This window comes from Andrographis paniculata, unplaced genomic scaffold, assembly GCF_009805555.1.
Source record: "Andrographis paniculata isolate CXL003 unplaced genomic scaffold, ASM980555v1 Contig21END, whole genome shotgun sequence".
In the NCBI taxonomy this organism is placed as follows: domain Eukaryota; kingdom Viridiplantae; phylum Streptophyta; class Magnoliopsida; order Lamiales; family Acanthaceae; genus Andrographis; species Andrographis paniculata.
The window spans coordinates 1,686,125-1,701,463 of record NW_026137502.1 but is presented as its reverse complement, the minus strand read 5'-3'; the positions used below and the strand labels follow the sequence as shown (position 1 = coordinate 1,701,463).

General features: G+C 30.2%; 1 protein-coding gene across 1 annotated transcript; it reads right to left on the bottom strand.

Annotated features, from left to right (window-relative positions):
• Nucleotides 1-2,086: 2,086 nt before the first annotated feature.
• On the bottom strand, nucleotides 2,087-13,094 carry LOC127244780 (homeobox-leucine zipper protein HOX9-like). Its single transcript, XM_051265272.1, has 18 exons — nucleotides 12,313-13,094; nucleotides 11,375-11,534; nucleotides 7,156-7,238; nucleotides 6,977-7,067; nucleotides 6,795-6,893; nucleotides 6,497-6,610; nucleotides 6,326-6,409; nucleotides 5,999-6,151; nucleotides 5,836-5,910; nucleotides 5,188-5,291; nucleotides 4,678-4,840; nucleotides 4,383-4,565; nucleotides 4,190-4,267; nucleotides 3,765-3,899; nucleotides 3,337-3,662; nucleotides 2,872-2,971; nucleotides 2,490-2,642; nucleotides 2,087-2,390 (listed from the first exon to the last, which is right to left on the bottom strand). The coding sequence occupies exons 1-18, from the start codon at nucleotides 12,543-12,545 to the stop codon at nucleotides 2,244-2,246; spliced, it is 2,481 nt and encodes an 826-aa protein (XP_051121229.1). The 5' UTR covers nucleotides 12,546-13,094; the 3' UTR covers nucleotides 2,087-2,243.
• Nucleotides 13,095-15,339: the final 2,245 nt, after the last annotated feature.

Below are 15,339 nucleotides of genomic sequence, written 5' to 3'. Positions count from 1 at the left end.
GAATTTCTTGAAAAGTTTGGATTAAAATAAAATACTATAAACAAAAAGTTTGTTTGATTGTGATGTTAAATTAATTTTATATTATGTATTGTTGGTTGAGTCTTTAATAAATAAATAAAAAAATGATGTGTATCCTAATAAGTCAGTCTGTCATTCATATTTTTAGTTTCGATAGAGATTATCTTTGAAAAAAATATATTTTTTTTTATTAAAATTTATATTTTTTTTCGATTTCAAAATAATTACCACTTGCGTATCGTCCAAGTCTCATTTCTATTTTTTAACTAACTCTTCACGTTTTTTTCCAAAATTACATGAGTACGAGGCATTTTAATCTTTTTAAAAAATACTTTTAAACTCACAAATGTCCCTATTTTTTTGGAACGGATAAGTATGATTTAAAAGATTAAATAGTATTGATTTGCATTTTTGAAATTATAAGCTAGCAATCTTCCGGAATTCAAACTCTATTTTTAAAAACTTACTTAATTAATCATTATTAACATTAGTGTGTTTATATTAATAGAAACAGAAGAATAAAATTGTAAAAAAAATTTGAAATAAATTATTTTATTATTTAAAACAAGTAAATATGTGAATTGGGATGCAATATTAATTTTAGACTTTTTATAAAATGGAGCTTTGAAATTATTATATATATTGATTTGATTTTAATGATTTTAACTTGAATTTATATAAACATTTAATAAATCAATATTATTGTATTTAGATCTTTTACATTATTATAAAACAGATTGGATTCTATGTTGAACACAATAATTCAGCATGACTGAATTAACTTAGCACTATTGATTAACAATAAATATTTGAATTGACTAAATTATCCTTCTGTAATCAATGGTTAGTATTAATTCGGCACATGCTGAATTAATTTAACAAATCAGCATGTAATCCAAAACCATTATCAAATTTTATTAGTTAAGAAATTTTTAATTGATAATTTAATAATGATAAAATATTGAAATTGAAACATATATAATTTCTCAATGTAAATAATTAGGCGGAAATTACTCTGTTAAATGAGGAAAAAAAAATCAACACACAATACATTATAAAGAAAACGTCAATACAAACTATGATACAAAGAAAACATTTTGGGTTATATAATATATAGTTTTGTTGTATGAATGCATTAGTTGTATCATTATATGACTTATAAATTGTGAAATGTATGGGTGTTTTATGTTAATATAATGCAAATATTGACACATAAATAGTCAACACGTATCATAGTCAAAGTCATATCATTTATAATTGAATTTACCACAATTTATGGATTCATACCTCCCGGCTACATGTTGTTATTTGGGTTTGTTCACTTTAGTTTTCCGTTTAATCGATTCTCCATAAATATTTAAAAAAAAATACAATATACATACACATTATTACAACATATATTGTATATATAGTTTAATAAGATGGAAAGATAAGTTAGATTGTATATGATGTAAGTCACAGAAAACATCATTTTTAGGAACAAGGAGAATATATTTTTGCCAACCAAATAAATAGAAGATGAAAGTGATAATTGAGTATACATAAATAATATATATATATTTTGCAATTTTTTCGTAAGAATAATCATAAATTAATATCAAAATACTTAATGTTTATATAAATTTACAAGTGTTTTAATTTTTACATAAATTTACAAATTCACCGTTACACATACAATTAATTTATGTATAAAATATCTTAATAAAAATATACAATATAAATTATTTTTTGTAGATATTAAAATTTTATATAATACAAATAAATAAAAAATATTTTTATTTATTTTTAATTAACTTAAATTAGTTTTTATAAAAATAAGTATTTTAAATATAGAATTAAATTTTTATCTATTGAGGAAATAAATAGAAATAAAAGATCCATGAGATAATCATACTCAGGTTATGAATTTAATTAAATTGATTTATATTTGTTAATTATATCTAAATAAATACATTTATTAAAAATAGAAAGAAATAATTTGTTATATGATGGACAAAATAGAAAAAATAGTTTATCTGTAGCTCGACCAAGAGACTATAATAATTATAAATACTTTATTAATCCCCAAGCTTAACTTGTTTGTCCTTAAGCAAGCCTAAAAAAAAAATTGTTCAATCTTGAATACATGAAAACAAAGAAAAAAAAGAAAAAAAAAAACAAGACGGAATTGAACCAACAAATAGTCACTCTCTCAACACACATACACAAATTTCAAGTTGAACATTTTAGACCAATACCCACCGGTAAAATGCCAAAGCAAGGCAATGGATGGAATTATCGAAGCCGCGCACTTGCCACACCATCCCTTTCATGTATGTGAACCGACGATTGGTAGCTGTTCTACCATATCCCGGTGGAAAAACAACATACCCCTGAGGAACAACAGCACCATTGTCATTTTGCTCACATTTTCATTGCAATATTAATAAAAATGTCTTAAGGCTGTTGTAATCATTTCGAAAATAATTTACCCGATTCATTATCTGTGGGAGGATAGAATGCAGCCTGAAGTTTTCATGAGAGACCCCGAGTATATTGTCCACAGTGATCATCTGCAAGTTGTTCGTCTCCGTCTCTAGCATCATGAGCGCTTGCTGGTTGGCATATATGCAGACAGGGATAGACTGCAAGAACAAAAATTCGTTTAAGATTGGAAGTATTATAATCCTCTGATCTTTCTTTGAAAGTTTACGCAAAAAAAGTGTAGGATCTGATCATCTTTTATAAACACTAAAGTATTTAGATAATTGTAAATATTCGAAATAAAAGTTTAGGAGAAGTTTCTTAACACAATAGTTCAGACTCAAGATGAATAGTCATTATGACAGGAAGGTGGAAGCAATATAAACATACCGAGAATGTAAAACATGTAATAGAGAACGGGTGGCCATACACAGCTTGCAACATGGTGGTAGGAGGATTGATCCTGACCAAATCTATATTTGTAGTCAATCTGTTTGAAGTGGAAAAAACAGAAGGTGTCAGATTACCTAAACATTGTTAAATAGTTGAAATTAGAATAAATATTGCAGGATAGCCATTTTACCACGTCTGTTTCAGTAAAATGGACTCAATTTTCATTTGATAATAATCATATACCAAATAACAAGACAACCATGAGTAGAAGCTCAAAAATTAGGAAGTGCAAATTGTTTGTAACGTGCTGAATAAGGGGTGGTGACACAATCATGATGCTTCTATGGTTATGACCTTAAACTTCATACTTTTGCATAAATGTCGGCTGTTGTGCAGATCAATGAAATAGTAATTAAGATATTGTATAGTCAAGGAATTATATAAATCAAGAAAATTACTTACTTATAGCTTCGACATATCAAGGAGGCGAGGTTTTCAGCAAAGGTTGATGCTGGAGTTACAGCAGTTGCATTTGAATTACCTCTGGCAAGGTTCCTCACACGATATGTTCCTGACAGCTTTAATTCCAGAGCAATACTTTTCACATTTGAAATAACATGACGAACATAGCTCCGAGCCATGTCCATCAGATCTCCCTGACAATCACCCTCGAAAGGAAACTGAAAGGCAAGAGTCAATAGTGCAGGTGGTAGGCTATAATTTGATACTGCGGTCCGCATAGGATGAGATGGCCCTTCTTGTGTCAAAATGGCTGATGGAACAGTACCCTGAACATAAATACATGTGAACTTACAGGTTTATAAGATATATACTGAGTAAGATCAAAGGATTTAATTGTTGTACAAACTCTAACAATGTAGGTACTCAACTGGAATCGAACCCAACAAGATGACTCGAAATCCGAATGTTAATTGAAAATCGTCAAGGCTGCTTTCCATGTCAGGTGCTGAAAATAATAGCTCTGAGGTAAGCCCAAACCCAGTGTCTTCCATTCCATTAACTACCTGTATAGTAGACGAAGAAATATCAGATTCCAGAAATGTGGAATTTTCCAATCATCAGATTGTAAATACAATATTCTCAGAGAGCATCTTAGAAATCAATATTTGGACTAGACTATAATTATGATGTAGACCAAATAATATAAACAAGGATAAAACAAGGGAGTGATTTCCTCTGTTATATTTAGATGGTATCCAGCATCTCAACATGTATTTGCAGTGAAAATTGTACATACTGCCAAAGACCTATTGACAGCACTTTTGTCAACATTAAGGGAAGACAGGTTTTTTACCAGCATGTGATAGATATCCATAGAAGAAACACCAGATAGGCGATCCAATATGCGTCGATACCGCATTACTTTGAGTGCCTGTCAAATCCCATAATAAAATCAAGCAGTCAATTTTGTGAAAATGGTAACAAATGAGTAAAATTTCCTACAGATTGATATTTAAAGAGGCAGTGCATCATTACTTTCAACCAACCTCATTCTTATGATTGGTGTAGCCGAGCTTCGCAGGATCTTCAGAAAGATTATGGGAACTCTTGGATGGATAGGCAAAGCAAACAGCAGTCGAATATGATTCAGAATGCTTACTGAAGTCAAAGTCGATCCAAGATGAGAGACGCTCTGTCAGAACCCTCGTCATGTTCGCAGGAATAACATTCTGTTACCAAAAAGAAGAATGAAAAAGGAATTAAGCTGATATATGGAGACCCAAAAATCTTGGTCATGCTATTAAAGGCTAAAGTTAGCATAGCGATTCATTTGTTACTCACTTGAATTAAAAATGCAGATTTTATACAAAGAACACTATCATAAGTTGGAGTAGGTCCAGGACACTTTACTGCCTTGATGGACATAATAAGATCATCAGTGCTGTCAGCATTCAGACAAGTCCATCCATCTTCAGGGAAACCGTTGACAGCATCATTGAAGCCCCTAAATAAAGTCAAATGCAAAGTTAAACTGTGTGATCTATGTCCACCTCATTTAAATTGAAGGATTTGGATTTAAGCAAGAATTTAAAGAAGGTTTTCAAATGGCTCTATAAGAAATCAAATTTAAATCCATCCTAATTACTTAAGGAATAGTGAAAAGTTTGAGCTAAAGCCTTAGGATTCACCAGTGTAATAGATCCAGCCAAATTGAACCAATGTAATTATCATTATGGTCTTGAAATCCGTCCATAAAAAAATATTAGCTAGATTAGACCAGTTATCCAAATAGTAGAAATTTTTCTAAAATTTACAAAAATAAGCATTGAGTCATGTATTTAAGATTATTACCTGTGAATTTTTTTACTGAGAGATCTCAAAGATTCAGGCTCCATCCAGCAATTTTTCACTTTGCCATTCTTCTCGTTGGCAATATGTTCAATATAATGAAGTGCCTGTAAAGGAGAAACACCAATTAATCTTTGTGAGCAAAATACTCATCATACTCTCCACATCATAAAGGAAACCTCATTTGGAAAGACAAATAAAGGTACTACAGCATGTTGCACAGCCAAATTTCCAGATCATTACACGGAATGCAGTCATGGAAAAGAAGAGATACTAAACTGACAATATGGACATTGTTAGTTTCTCAACATAGGAAATCTTCAGAGCAGTCACAAAGGAAGACAGGTTTCTAATGTCAATTTCATAGGATCAATAAAAAATTGTATCACTGAAAACTCTGTTATAACAATTGACTTATAAAAAAACTCTTTATTGTACTTAAACCAGGTAAAGTAAAGAAGGCAGAATGACAGCGTATCAATACTAATTTGAATGACTTCATAGTGAAACAGAAACAGCATCAAGCATATTTCTAACTTCTAAGCGACATAATGGCAACAGTTGACTCCATGTCATCAAATTTCAAGCATACAACATATACATAACTGATATGGATTTATTCGGAGCTATACAAGTACAAGGTTTACTTACTGCAGCAATCATCTGCTTGGCCACAAGTTCAGATGACTCATAAAGGGGCCTTATCACCACTGGTACAGAAGATGCCTGCAACAAGTTTAGCCTCCAAGTCATATTATCCATCCTGAGTAAGATTGATATGTTACAGCTTTGATATGATGAAAATCAACAGTACCTCCATATCCAAGTGTTCAACCATATATATGGTTGATCCCCCTTCAACAGGACAAATTATAAAGCCACTAGCAAGCTTAGTTCCTTTCACAGACTCTAGGGATGTTGGTGATGTTGGAGCAACATCACGGTCAGAAATTGATTTTTCGCATACCTTAAAAATACAACACAAGAAACACAGGAACAAGGGTTGAGCTAATCCTCACAAGTAACCCAATAATGATTTAGTATGGTGCTCGGGCACATGTAACTGTATATTCTGGAACTGAAACATATTTAACTGCTAGTAAATCAGTTGATATTACTCATATTCCAAAGGTAACTGTACCACATAGCTGCCATCATCTAATACAGAAGTGTATCGAAGTGTCCAGAAGTCTCGAGCACAAGCCATGGTTGTAGAAGCATAATACTGGAAAACAATATAGATGTTAGATGAAATCATACCATACTCTAATCAATATGAGGGAAGCATAAAATTGTTGCAGTTTTCACCTACCTGTGTGTACACAAATTCAATCGTTCCACCAGTGGACGCTTGATATGTGTCAATGATGCTCATATTGCGGAAATATTGCGACCAAGATGGCTTTTCTTTGAGGATTTCAATTATCTACACAAATAGCAAAGCAATTTAATTTTAAGAGAATTATTGATCCAAACTGACCTTTGATTCCAATATATAACCTGCACTATATACTATGTGAAAAAAATAAATACACAAAAAATCAAGTTGAACTTATATATATCCTATAATTCAACACAGACAGAGTATCATATTAAGTAATAGCGCATGCCTCAACAGGTTCACAACGCATCGTAACACATGCTTTTGCAGCAACACCAATGGAAGCAGATGAGACATAGAAAGTCCCAGCATTGCCAGGATTCTGAAGCTGAAATTTGAACGAGGAAATGAATCAGAAAAAACAACAACAGGCACTGAAATTAACACCTAAAACTCTGAAATATTGACAACCTTCAGCCCAGGAACCGGTATCCAGGTAATAGCATCTCCAACAGCTTTAGCGAGGAACTCTTTCTTGGTTTCCTCAGCCAGTGAGAAAAGTCTATATGATAGCAATGTCAAAGAAAGTAAGAAGCACAGTATGATGACTAACATTATTTTAATTTAGTTGCACACACAACAATATATACCTTGTGTTGGCCATCTTGTCAGGTATTGGAAGATTATTGGCTTCAGGCAGACAGGGCAGTTCGAAGCTTGTTGAAGATGATAACTGCAAAACAATTGTTTTACACATACAATCTTATAAAGATTCAAATCCTGTATACATGGAAAGAAAACACACAAGAGGGACAGGGAGAGAACTTCAATATTATTCATGCATGCCAACTAATTAAATAACATGTTTTAAAATTTTAGACCATGAATGCATCTAGGAAAAACATAATTTCAAAGAACTTCTCAAAATGAAAAAGGTTGCCACTCTCAACAACTTCTCATGATAGGCTAAGTTTTCAGACTCCTTTACATCCTTTGACTTTCAAAACCACCACCGAAGATATGAACATTCCGAAACAACTTTTCTTTGGCTTTCTCTCTCTATATATATACATCTATATTCGAAATCTAAATATTATTTAATCATTCCATTTTTTAAGGCAATCATAAACACAAATATACGAATACACTCATATTTAAAATGTCTATATTAAAGTTAGTAGTCATTTTTACATTATTTACATCATCAATCATTATACAAAAATTATATCGATGTACAAAATATGTGAGATAAAGGATTTATGACGATGTTGACGATACAAAACAATCAAACCAAATACATGTAATAACATACTGCTATAATCCTATAAATGGACAAAAAATCTCATGCCAGCAAGTTAAAGAAATAGTAATACGCAAATAATTAGACCAACATCTCCCGGCCACCCATTTATTTTGTTGTAATCTCTTTTTGTCTATATGAGTCTCTCATTATATTTTTTTTTTGGTAAACCTCCATTTTCTTCTAACTTTTCGGATGTAAGGAAACATCTTCACCAAAAGAAAGAACTACATTATCTTCTACCATCCAATTTTTTGACAGTACAAATAAGTTTTTAAGCCTTTGATCTCACCTTAATGAAGAACAGCAGGCTGACAAGCACACAATCGAACAACAGAAATGTTCTCAACACATATAAAATACAAGGAGAGGTTATATATATCGAAGCAGGTGCCGTCACATTCAAGAAAGTAATAATTATTACAGAATGGGAAAAAATGCAAGGTAATGAGGGATAAATAGGCAGGTACTGTCAGATTTGGTGGGTTTAATGCATTTTATTTGGTAAGGGTTAGGTGGAGAATTAATGTTGTTTAAATCGGCATCAGACGATGATGTGTCCTCATTTTTTATACCAAATTATTATTATTGTTATATAATTACGGGTGCGTTTGTTTTGTGAAATAGTTTGAAGATATATTTTTTATGTTAAGTATAGAGAATTGTACAGGTAGTATAAAAATAATGAATGTGTGTAATATATTATTTTTTTTGGAAAAATGTGTTTGAAAAAAACACAAAAAGAACACACGCTAGGACTTTTTGATGTATGTAATTGCTTCTATGAATACCATACACTAGAAAATTCAAATAAATAGATAGTTGTATATTATTAAATATAAATGAATAGATAGTCATACATTTACTAGCACATAGAAATTGCTATTGTTGCTATATTAGTTGACGATGGCCCTACTATTATTTATTTTAGTGTTAATAAGGAAATATAAAATTTTGAACAATTTGCAGTGTTGAAAATATTTGTAAAATGAAAATTGATGTTACATCTTTTTATTATTACTTTTTTTTAAAAAAATACCTTATTAGCTTAACTAATTAAACTTATAGGTAAAATAGTCATTTAACCTGGTATCCGGGTTATAAACATTTTTAATATATTACTATTTTACTCTTTTAAACCTCATGTGTAATTAGGACTACTTCAAAAAACCTTAGCCATAGCATTTTACATTGTTGGATGATCGAGGGATTCGAAGACCGTAACTCTTAAAAGCATACGTTGAAAAGGAGACATTTCACTTTTGACTTACTAAATTTCCAACAAGCAAAAGGCTTTTTGATGTATTATTATATGCCATAGTGAATGTTATGTTATAGATGTTTATGGAAACTCCATTTCACTACAACACTATTGTCACATGGCACGCCTCTTTTCTGTGTTACAATTTCTTGTTTATAAATTTTAAAAAGGATTTAAAAGACAAGAAATCTCGTTTATTTTGTTATTTATCTATTTATGTTTTTTTTGTATCAACACCAATGGTTTGTTTACTTTTTTTTTTTTTTTGGTTTTGCTATTTGTGAGATCAAATAATTGATTGATATAATTTTATTTTTATTTTTTTTTAGAGAAAATGAGAGATTAAATAGTAAAAATGTTAGGAAAAAAGCACCAAGTGAACACACTCTAGAAAATATCCTCTCTTTTCCCTTATATTCATTCAGCCTCTCTTAATTCTAACAATTTTTCTTATTTTCTATTATCTATACAAATTTTGAATGTTACGGGGGATTCTTTGTTCCTCTTTCTTGTTAGGATCATCATGGTTTAAAAGAAATAATGAACTTGGAAAATTTTCAAAAACATATTTGCTACATGGTTTTTAAATGGGATAGAATTATTGTGGGCTTCTTTAAGCTAAATTAATGACATAAAAACTCCTCCCTAACCTAAGAAATTCGATATTCCTTGACTTATTCCATCAACAAAAATGTAATATTTTAGGTTTGCTTACTAGTGTTTTCTTTTGTTTTTTTGCTATTTGAGTTTTGATTTTGTTGTTTTATGAGGTAAAATAATAGTTGGGTGCGATGTTTTATATGAAAATTGGGCATTGAATGTGATGTTTTTGGAGAAAAATAGGAAGGTTGAATGAATAGTACATCTCGTTACTAAAAAAAAAAAACCATTTTCACGACTTCAACATCTCTAATCATATAACTTTACACAATCTCTCCTAAATCTCAAGACTTATTTAAAAACTAGGGAGAGAGTCAATGTTGGGTAATTACATAAAGAGCATGAAATGAGAAACAGAAGATAAGACGGCAATCTCAGAAAGTGAATCCAGAAAAAGAAAACCAAAAACACAGAAGGAAAGCGATCAACTTTTTTTTTGGACCAAGGCGGAAACTTAGAATATGACCAAATATGCCATGGATTCAATTTAATTTCTATTTCACCTTGGTATAGTATCATAGGTAAACTTATGTGAAACAGTTTGTAATATAAATTCTAAAACTTCATGTCAAGACATTTGTTCACATATCAATCTTAAAAATAGAGTTTAACTGAAATTGTTCTTTAATGAGATGGTAAATATGAAAGTAATACTTTCATTTTATATATTGTGTTGGATACAAGACATACAATATGGAGTCATAACATATATATGATTTAATCTTTGTAAGTGACTGAGGCCATGTTATTATCTTCAGTCACAAAGATACTTCATCGCTATGTTTTCTATAAATGCAGCCAATTTGCCACCTATATATTTCACATCAATTCTTATTTCTCGTAAAAAAGTGACTCGATGTTTCCATCAAACTATCTTCACATAGAACACTATGATCCAATCATATCTTCTATATTTTTTTTAAATGGCTATTCTGATTTCTCAATTGCTTATCTTGAAAATAAAAGCATATACCCAACAAAATTACTCATGATCAAACCAAGAAAATGTTATTGAGAAACAACTTAGCTATGTCTCATTAGCAGATATATTCATTCCACACATGTTTCACAATAGATTACTTGCAAGTGTGGAAGATTTAAGTTGTTAGTGCTCAAAGATATCTCAAAATTTAGGGAAAACTAACCTTTTGGATTAGTTAGAGTAGTTGCAACAAGTTAGATTTTCACTTTTGAAAGTTAATGGTATACTACAGTACAAATTCATATGCAATTTCCCAGTTTTGATTTATAAAAAGTCACAGAAATAAAGACAACAACATTCCACAAGTTCAAAGCTAAAACATATATTCTGATACCACACAACCTGCCATCCAAATACTAACTCACCATGGTGTATTTATTGTGTGATTATTCAACTATTCTAATTACAATAACCAAGAAACACTTTATTTGAATCCTCACCATCATCTATTACAACAGTACCAGCACAAATACCACCATATTGCAATAACAAGGTACAAAGCAAAAGCATATTCATAATAAACTGCACAGAGGTTTGTTAATTGTGAATATAGAGTTCACCTATCTGAAATAGTTAGAAACCACAGCTTGCTTTATAACATAAATAAATGAATGATAAAAAAGCATAATTTTCGTAATAAGAAAATCTAGATATGATAAAGCTTACATTGATGACATGGTTCTGCAAATTCTCATTCTCAGATCTTAATTTGTCCATCTTTTTCTGCAAGTTCTCATTTTCTTCCCTTAACAGCTTATTTGATGCAGCCAGCTGTTTTTGTTCTGCGATAAGGTGCCCATTCTCAGTTTTCTGCCTTTCTCGACTTCTGGGAACAGAAAAAGAACAACAAAAAATTATATGCAACACTGTGTTGTGTTTGTTATTGAGTCAAAATGAGAAAAATATAATTTAGTGCTTGAAAATGCTATTTTTTGTACTCAAAATTGAGCTCCGGATCATTTCCTAAAAACAAAACAAGAATAAGGGGATACCTTTCGAACAATACCTTTTTTTTTTTTTCCCCTTTTTGTCCACACACACACAAGAGAGAGAAAGAGACAGATATACATATAAAAATAAATGCCTTCATAGAAAACTAGTGAGCCTAGATGGAACTATCCGCCATGGTAAATTAAATTAGGCAGAGCTATTGGTTAGCCCAATGCTCAAGCGGTCAAGCCCAACTCATTTTTTGGTACTCCTATTTCTCATGTTTGTAACGCTTTATTAGGTAGTTGGCTGGGTTACTTCCTACTCCAACCATCCCTTTTCTGACAAGGAAAACGTTCTTACAACCTTAACTACTTTCCAAAAAGATTCAGTGGATTTCAATATATTGCAGCAGATATTCCAGTGAAAAATAGTCGATTTGAATAATGAGAGTAGCCCACAACATAGTGTGTCAAGTGTAACTTTATGCTTTAAAACATTTTAGTACATTTCATTGGAATTTTTACCTAAATCAGAAAAATGAAAGCACTACTACTATAATATCTTCAAATCTATCAAAACCAAAAAAAAGTAAAACAAGCATATTTATGGGAGGAACTGGAATAGTTAAAATATTAACTCCAAAGGAAAAGATAAAGGTGTACATATTTTACCTACGGTTTTGAAACCAATTTTTAAGTTGTTTTATGTCAATGCCCTTCAGAAGAGGATGTTCCTGAATAATTTGTAGCTGCCGTCCATGGCTTGGGTTCGAGCATTCTGTATAAAGTTTTTCAAGCGCATCAACTTGCTCTTTTGTGTATCTAGCATATCGCCGAACCTCTTGAGTGGAGGTATTTGCCCTCTTGCTACTCTCGCCGCCACATGTGTTTCCACTTCTTTTCATTGTAAACCAAAACTCCAGTACCGGATCCTTTAGCTTATAAGGGTATCTACACCAGATTTTTGGACTAGAAACTGTGTTTGTGAGCTACAACTCATAAATACATGTAAGCAGATAGAAAATAAATAAGCTACAAGATGCCAGTTTAAATAACCCAGCAAATATCCGAAAGTAACATTAAAGTTGTCGGTAGTATTAAGTCCCTCAAGCCACTGACCGTTGTCGTTTAGTTTATATTTTGTCCTGGCCAGATCGACCAAACACGTGTCAATTTTCTAAGAGTTATAGAAAATTAAATGGGTTCTTGATCAAACATTTCACAACAGGAAACACTATAATTTTTACAAGATTGTCAGTCTCAGAAAATGTCTTTTCAAAACATTAATTCCATCCGCTGGATGCCATGTTTGTGGTTTTAACTATTAACCTCGAAGATTTTACAAAGATCTGAAATATTTTATTCTAGTTTCATCCACCAAACTTCATCTATCAATTACAAGAATCTTGACATAAAAACTCATAATGCTTTCACAAACACTATTTTACAACACGACACAATTAGTCTAAGCTTGCTTCCATGGTCACAATAATCAAAGGCTACAACAACATACCCAAATACATTACATGACCATATGTATATGGATGTGTATCAAGATATCTTGTTGAGATATACAATCACTATTCGACCAAGCCATGTTCAGTTGATGAATAAGCATACAAAACACAGATAATCACCCTACAGAAAAGTACAACACTCCCACATCATATAAAATAAATTTGTATCGAATTACCACAAATACCAATCTGAAACTCACTGTAGACTGCTTATGTCAAATGCACCTACCTTGAAGTGTATGAGAGACCAAATAAGTGCTAACAAATAACAATGGAGTCCTATATATACTGATATTATAGGAAAACACACATAGGGCCCCTGACACACCCAGGCCTCCCAAAATTTGAATGTTGGCTCCTAGATTTGCAGTCATTAACACAAAAATCAAGCTGTCAACTAATCATATTAAGCTGCTGGTAAATATTCAATAAATGAGCCTTAAATGCATCCCTCGTCCACAAAGCAAACATTCATCTTTACTCAAACCCAATATATACATTTAATTACACAATATCAAGATAAATTCATACACAAAAAAGAATGGCACAATCCCCCAAAATGTAGGAGGTGAGTGTAAAGAATCCATCTCAGGGATGGTTTCGATCGACAAATGTACACCATTTTTGAACGGGCAAATATATATATCCCCTCCAAAAAAGCCCTAATTAATTTCCACCGTAGTTTTTATGTTTACAAAAGAGCGGGAAAAGGAGGCATAATCGGAAGACTGTTAAAATTATGGGGAGTCATTTGCAATTTCTTACAAAGTTTGGATTAAAATAAAATCCGGTAAATTAAAGAACTTGCTATAATAAATGATTCAAAGTCAACCGAATTATTAATATCATGTGTACATTAATGGAAACATAAAAGGAAAATTTAAATTATTATTGAAATAATTTAATTTATTATTTAAAATAAATTAATATTCGAATTGCATGAAATAATTCAAGCTTTTTATAAAATTGAATTTTGAATTTTTCAATATATATTTATTTGGACTTGAATTTATGTAAACAATTTTTATTTTTATTTTTTTTTTCAACAATATTTTTGGTAGTACAGCAGTCTTGTTGTATTTAAAAATTGTTTACATTATTATAAAATTTTACTTATTTACTTATAATTCTTCTAATATTTTAAAATGAAATACATAAAATTTAGCTCAACAATGTCATTGAAACCATAATTAATTTAGTTAATAAATATTGTAATTAATAATTCAATAATGATGAACATTTAATTTTTCTGCAATTAAAATACATAATTTCTCAAATGCGTGTGAATAACTAATTTTTATATTTATTGAATGTTGAATTAATTAAACCATAAATGTTTGAATGTGTTTTTCAGAGCTTTAATAGAATATTTATTTATTTTTAATATTTTATCAATGTGTTTTTCTTGTACTATGTTGATTTAATTATTTTTTTAATAAAATACTACTCTCTCGGTCCCATAACAAAGTATCTATTTTTCTATTTTAGTCCATCCCATAACAAATTATTCATTTCTTTTTTTAGTAACTGTACTGTCTACCTAACATTACAAATACACTTACAACTTACAATATATTACACAAATGTCATTATCTTTGTATCACACATACTAATAAGGTTATTTTAGTCATTTCTACTTTATTCCTACTATATCCTAATATAATACTAATATTTCTAAAATTACGTACAAAAATCAAATTTATACTTAGTTTCGAGACGGAGGGAGTATTTTATATACTTACTTCGTATCAATTTAAAATATTCTTTTTATTATTTTCGTTTGTTTCATTAAAAAATATATATTTTCTATTTTAGTAAAAGTAAATATACACTAACACCAAAGTATCATTTTTATTTGTAATGTTTTAGTTTTGGATTTGAATTTTGAATAATACAATTTTGAATTGAAATATAAATATGTGTTATCCAATATTTTGTATGTAAAATTAAATTTTAGTGTAATACAATGAAATAAAAAAATAAATATTTGATTTGATATTTTTGTAAAAAAAATAAAATCAATATAATGTAAACCAAAACCTTAGAAACAAACACACTTTATAATTTTCTCTAATTTTTTAGTATTATTCAACTTTATAAATATATGCTATCTGATATTTTAAATATATAATTAAAATTTATTGTAATACAATGAAAAAAAATATTTAATTTGATATTTTGT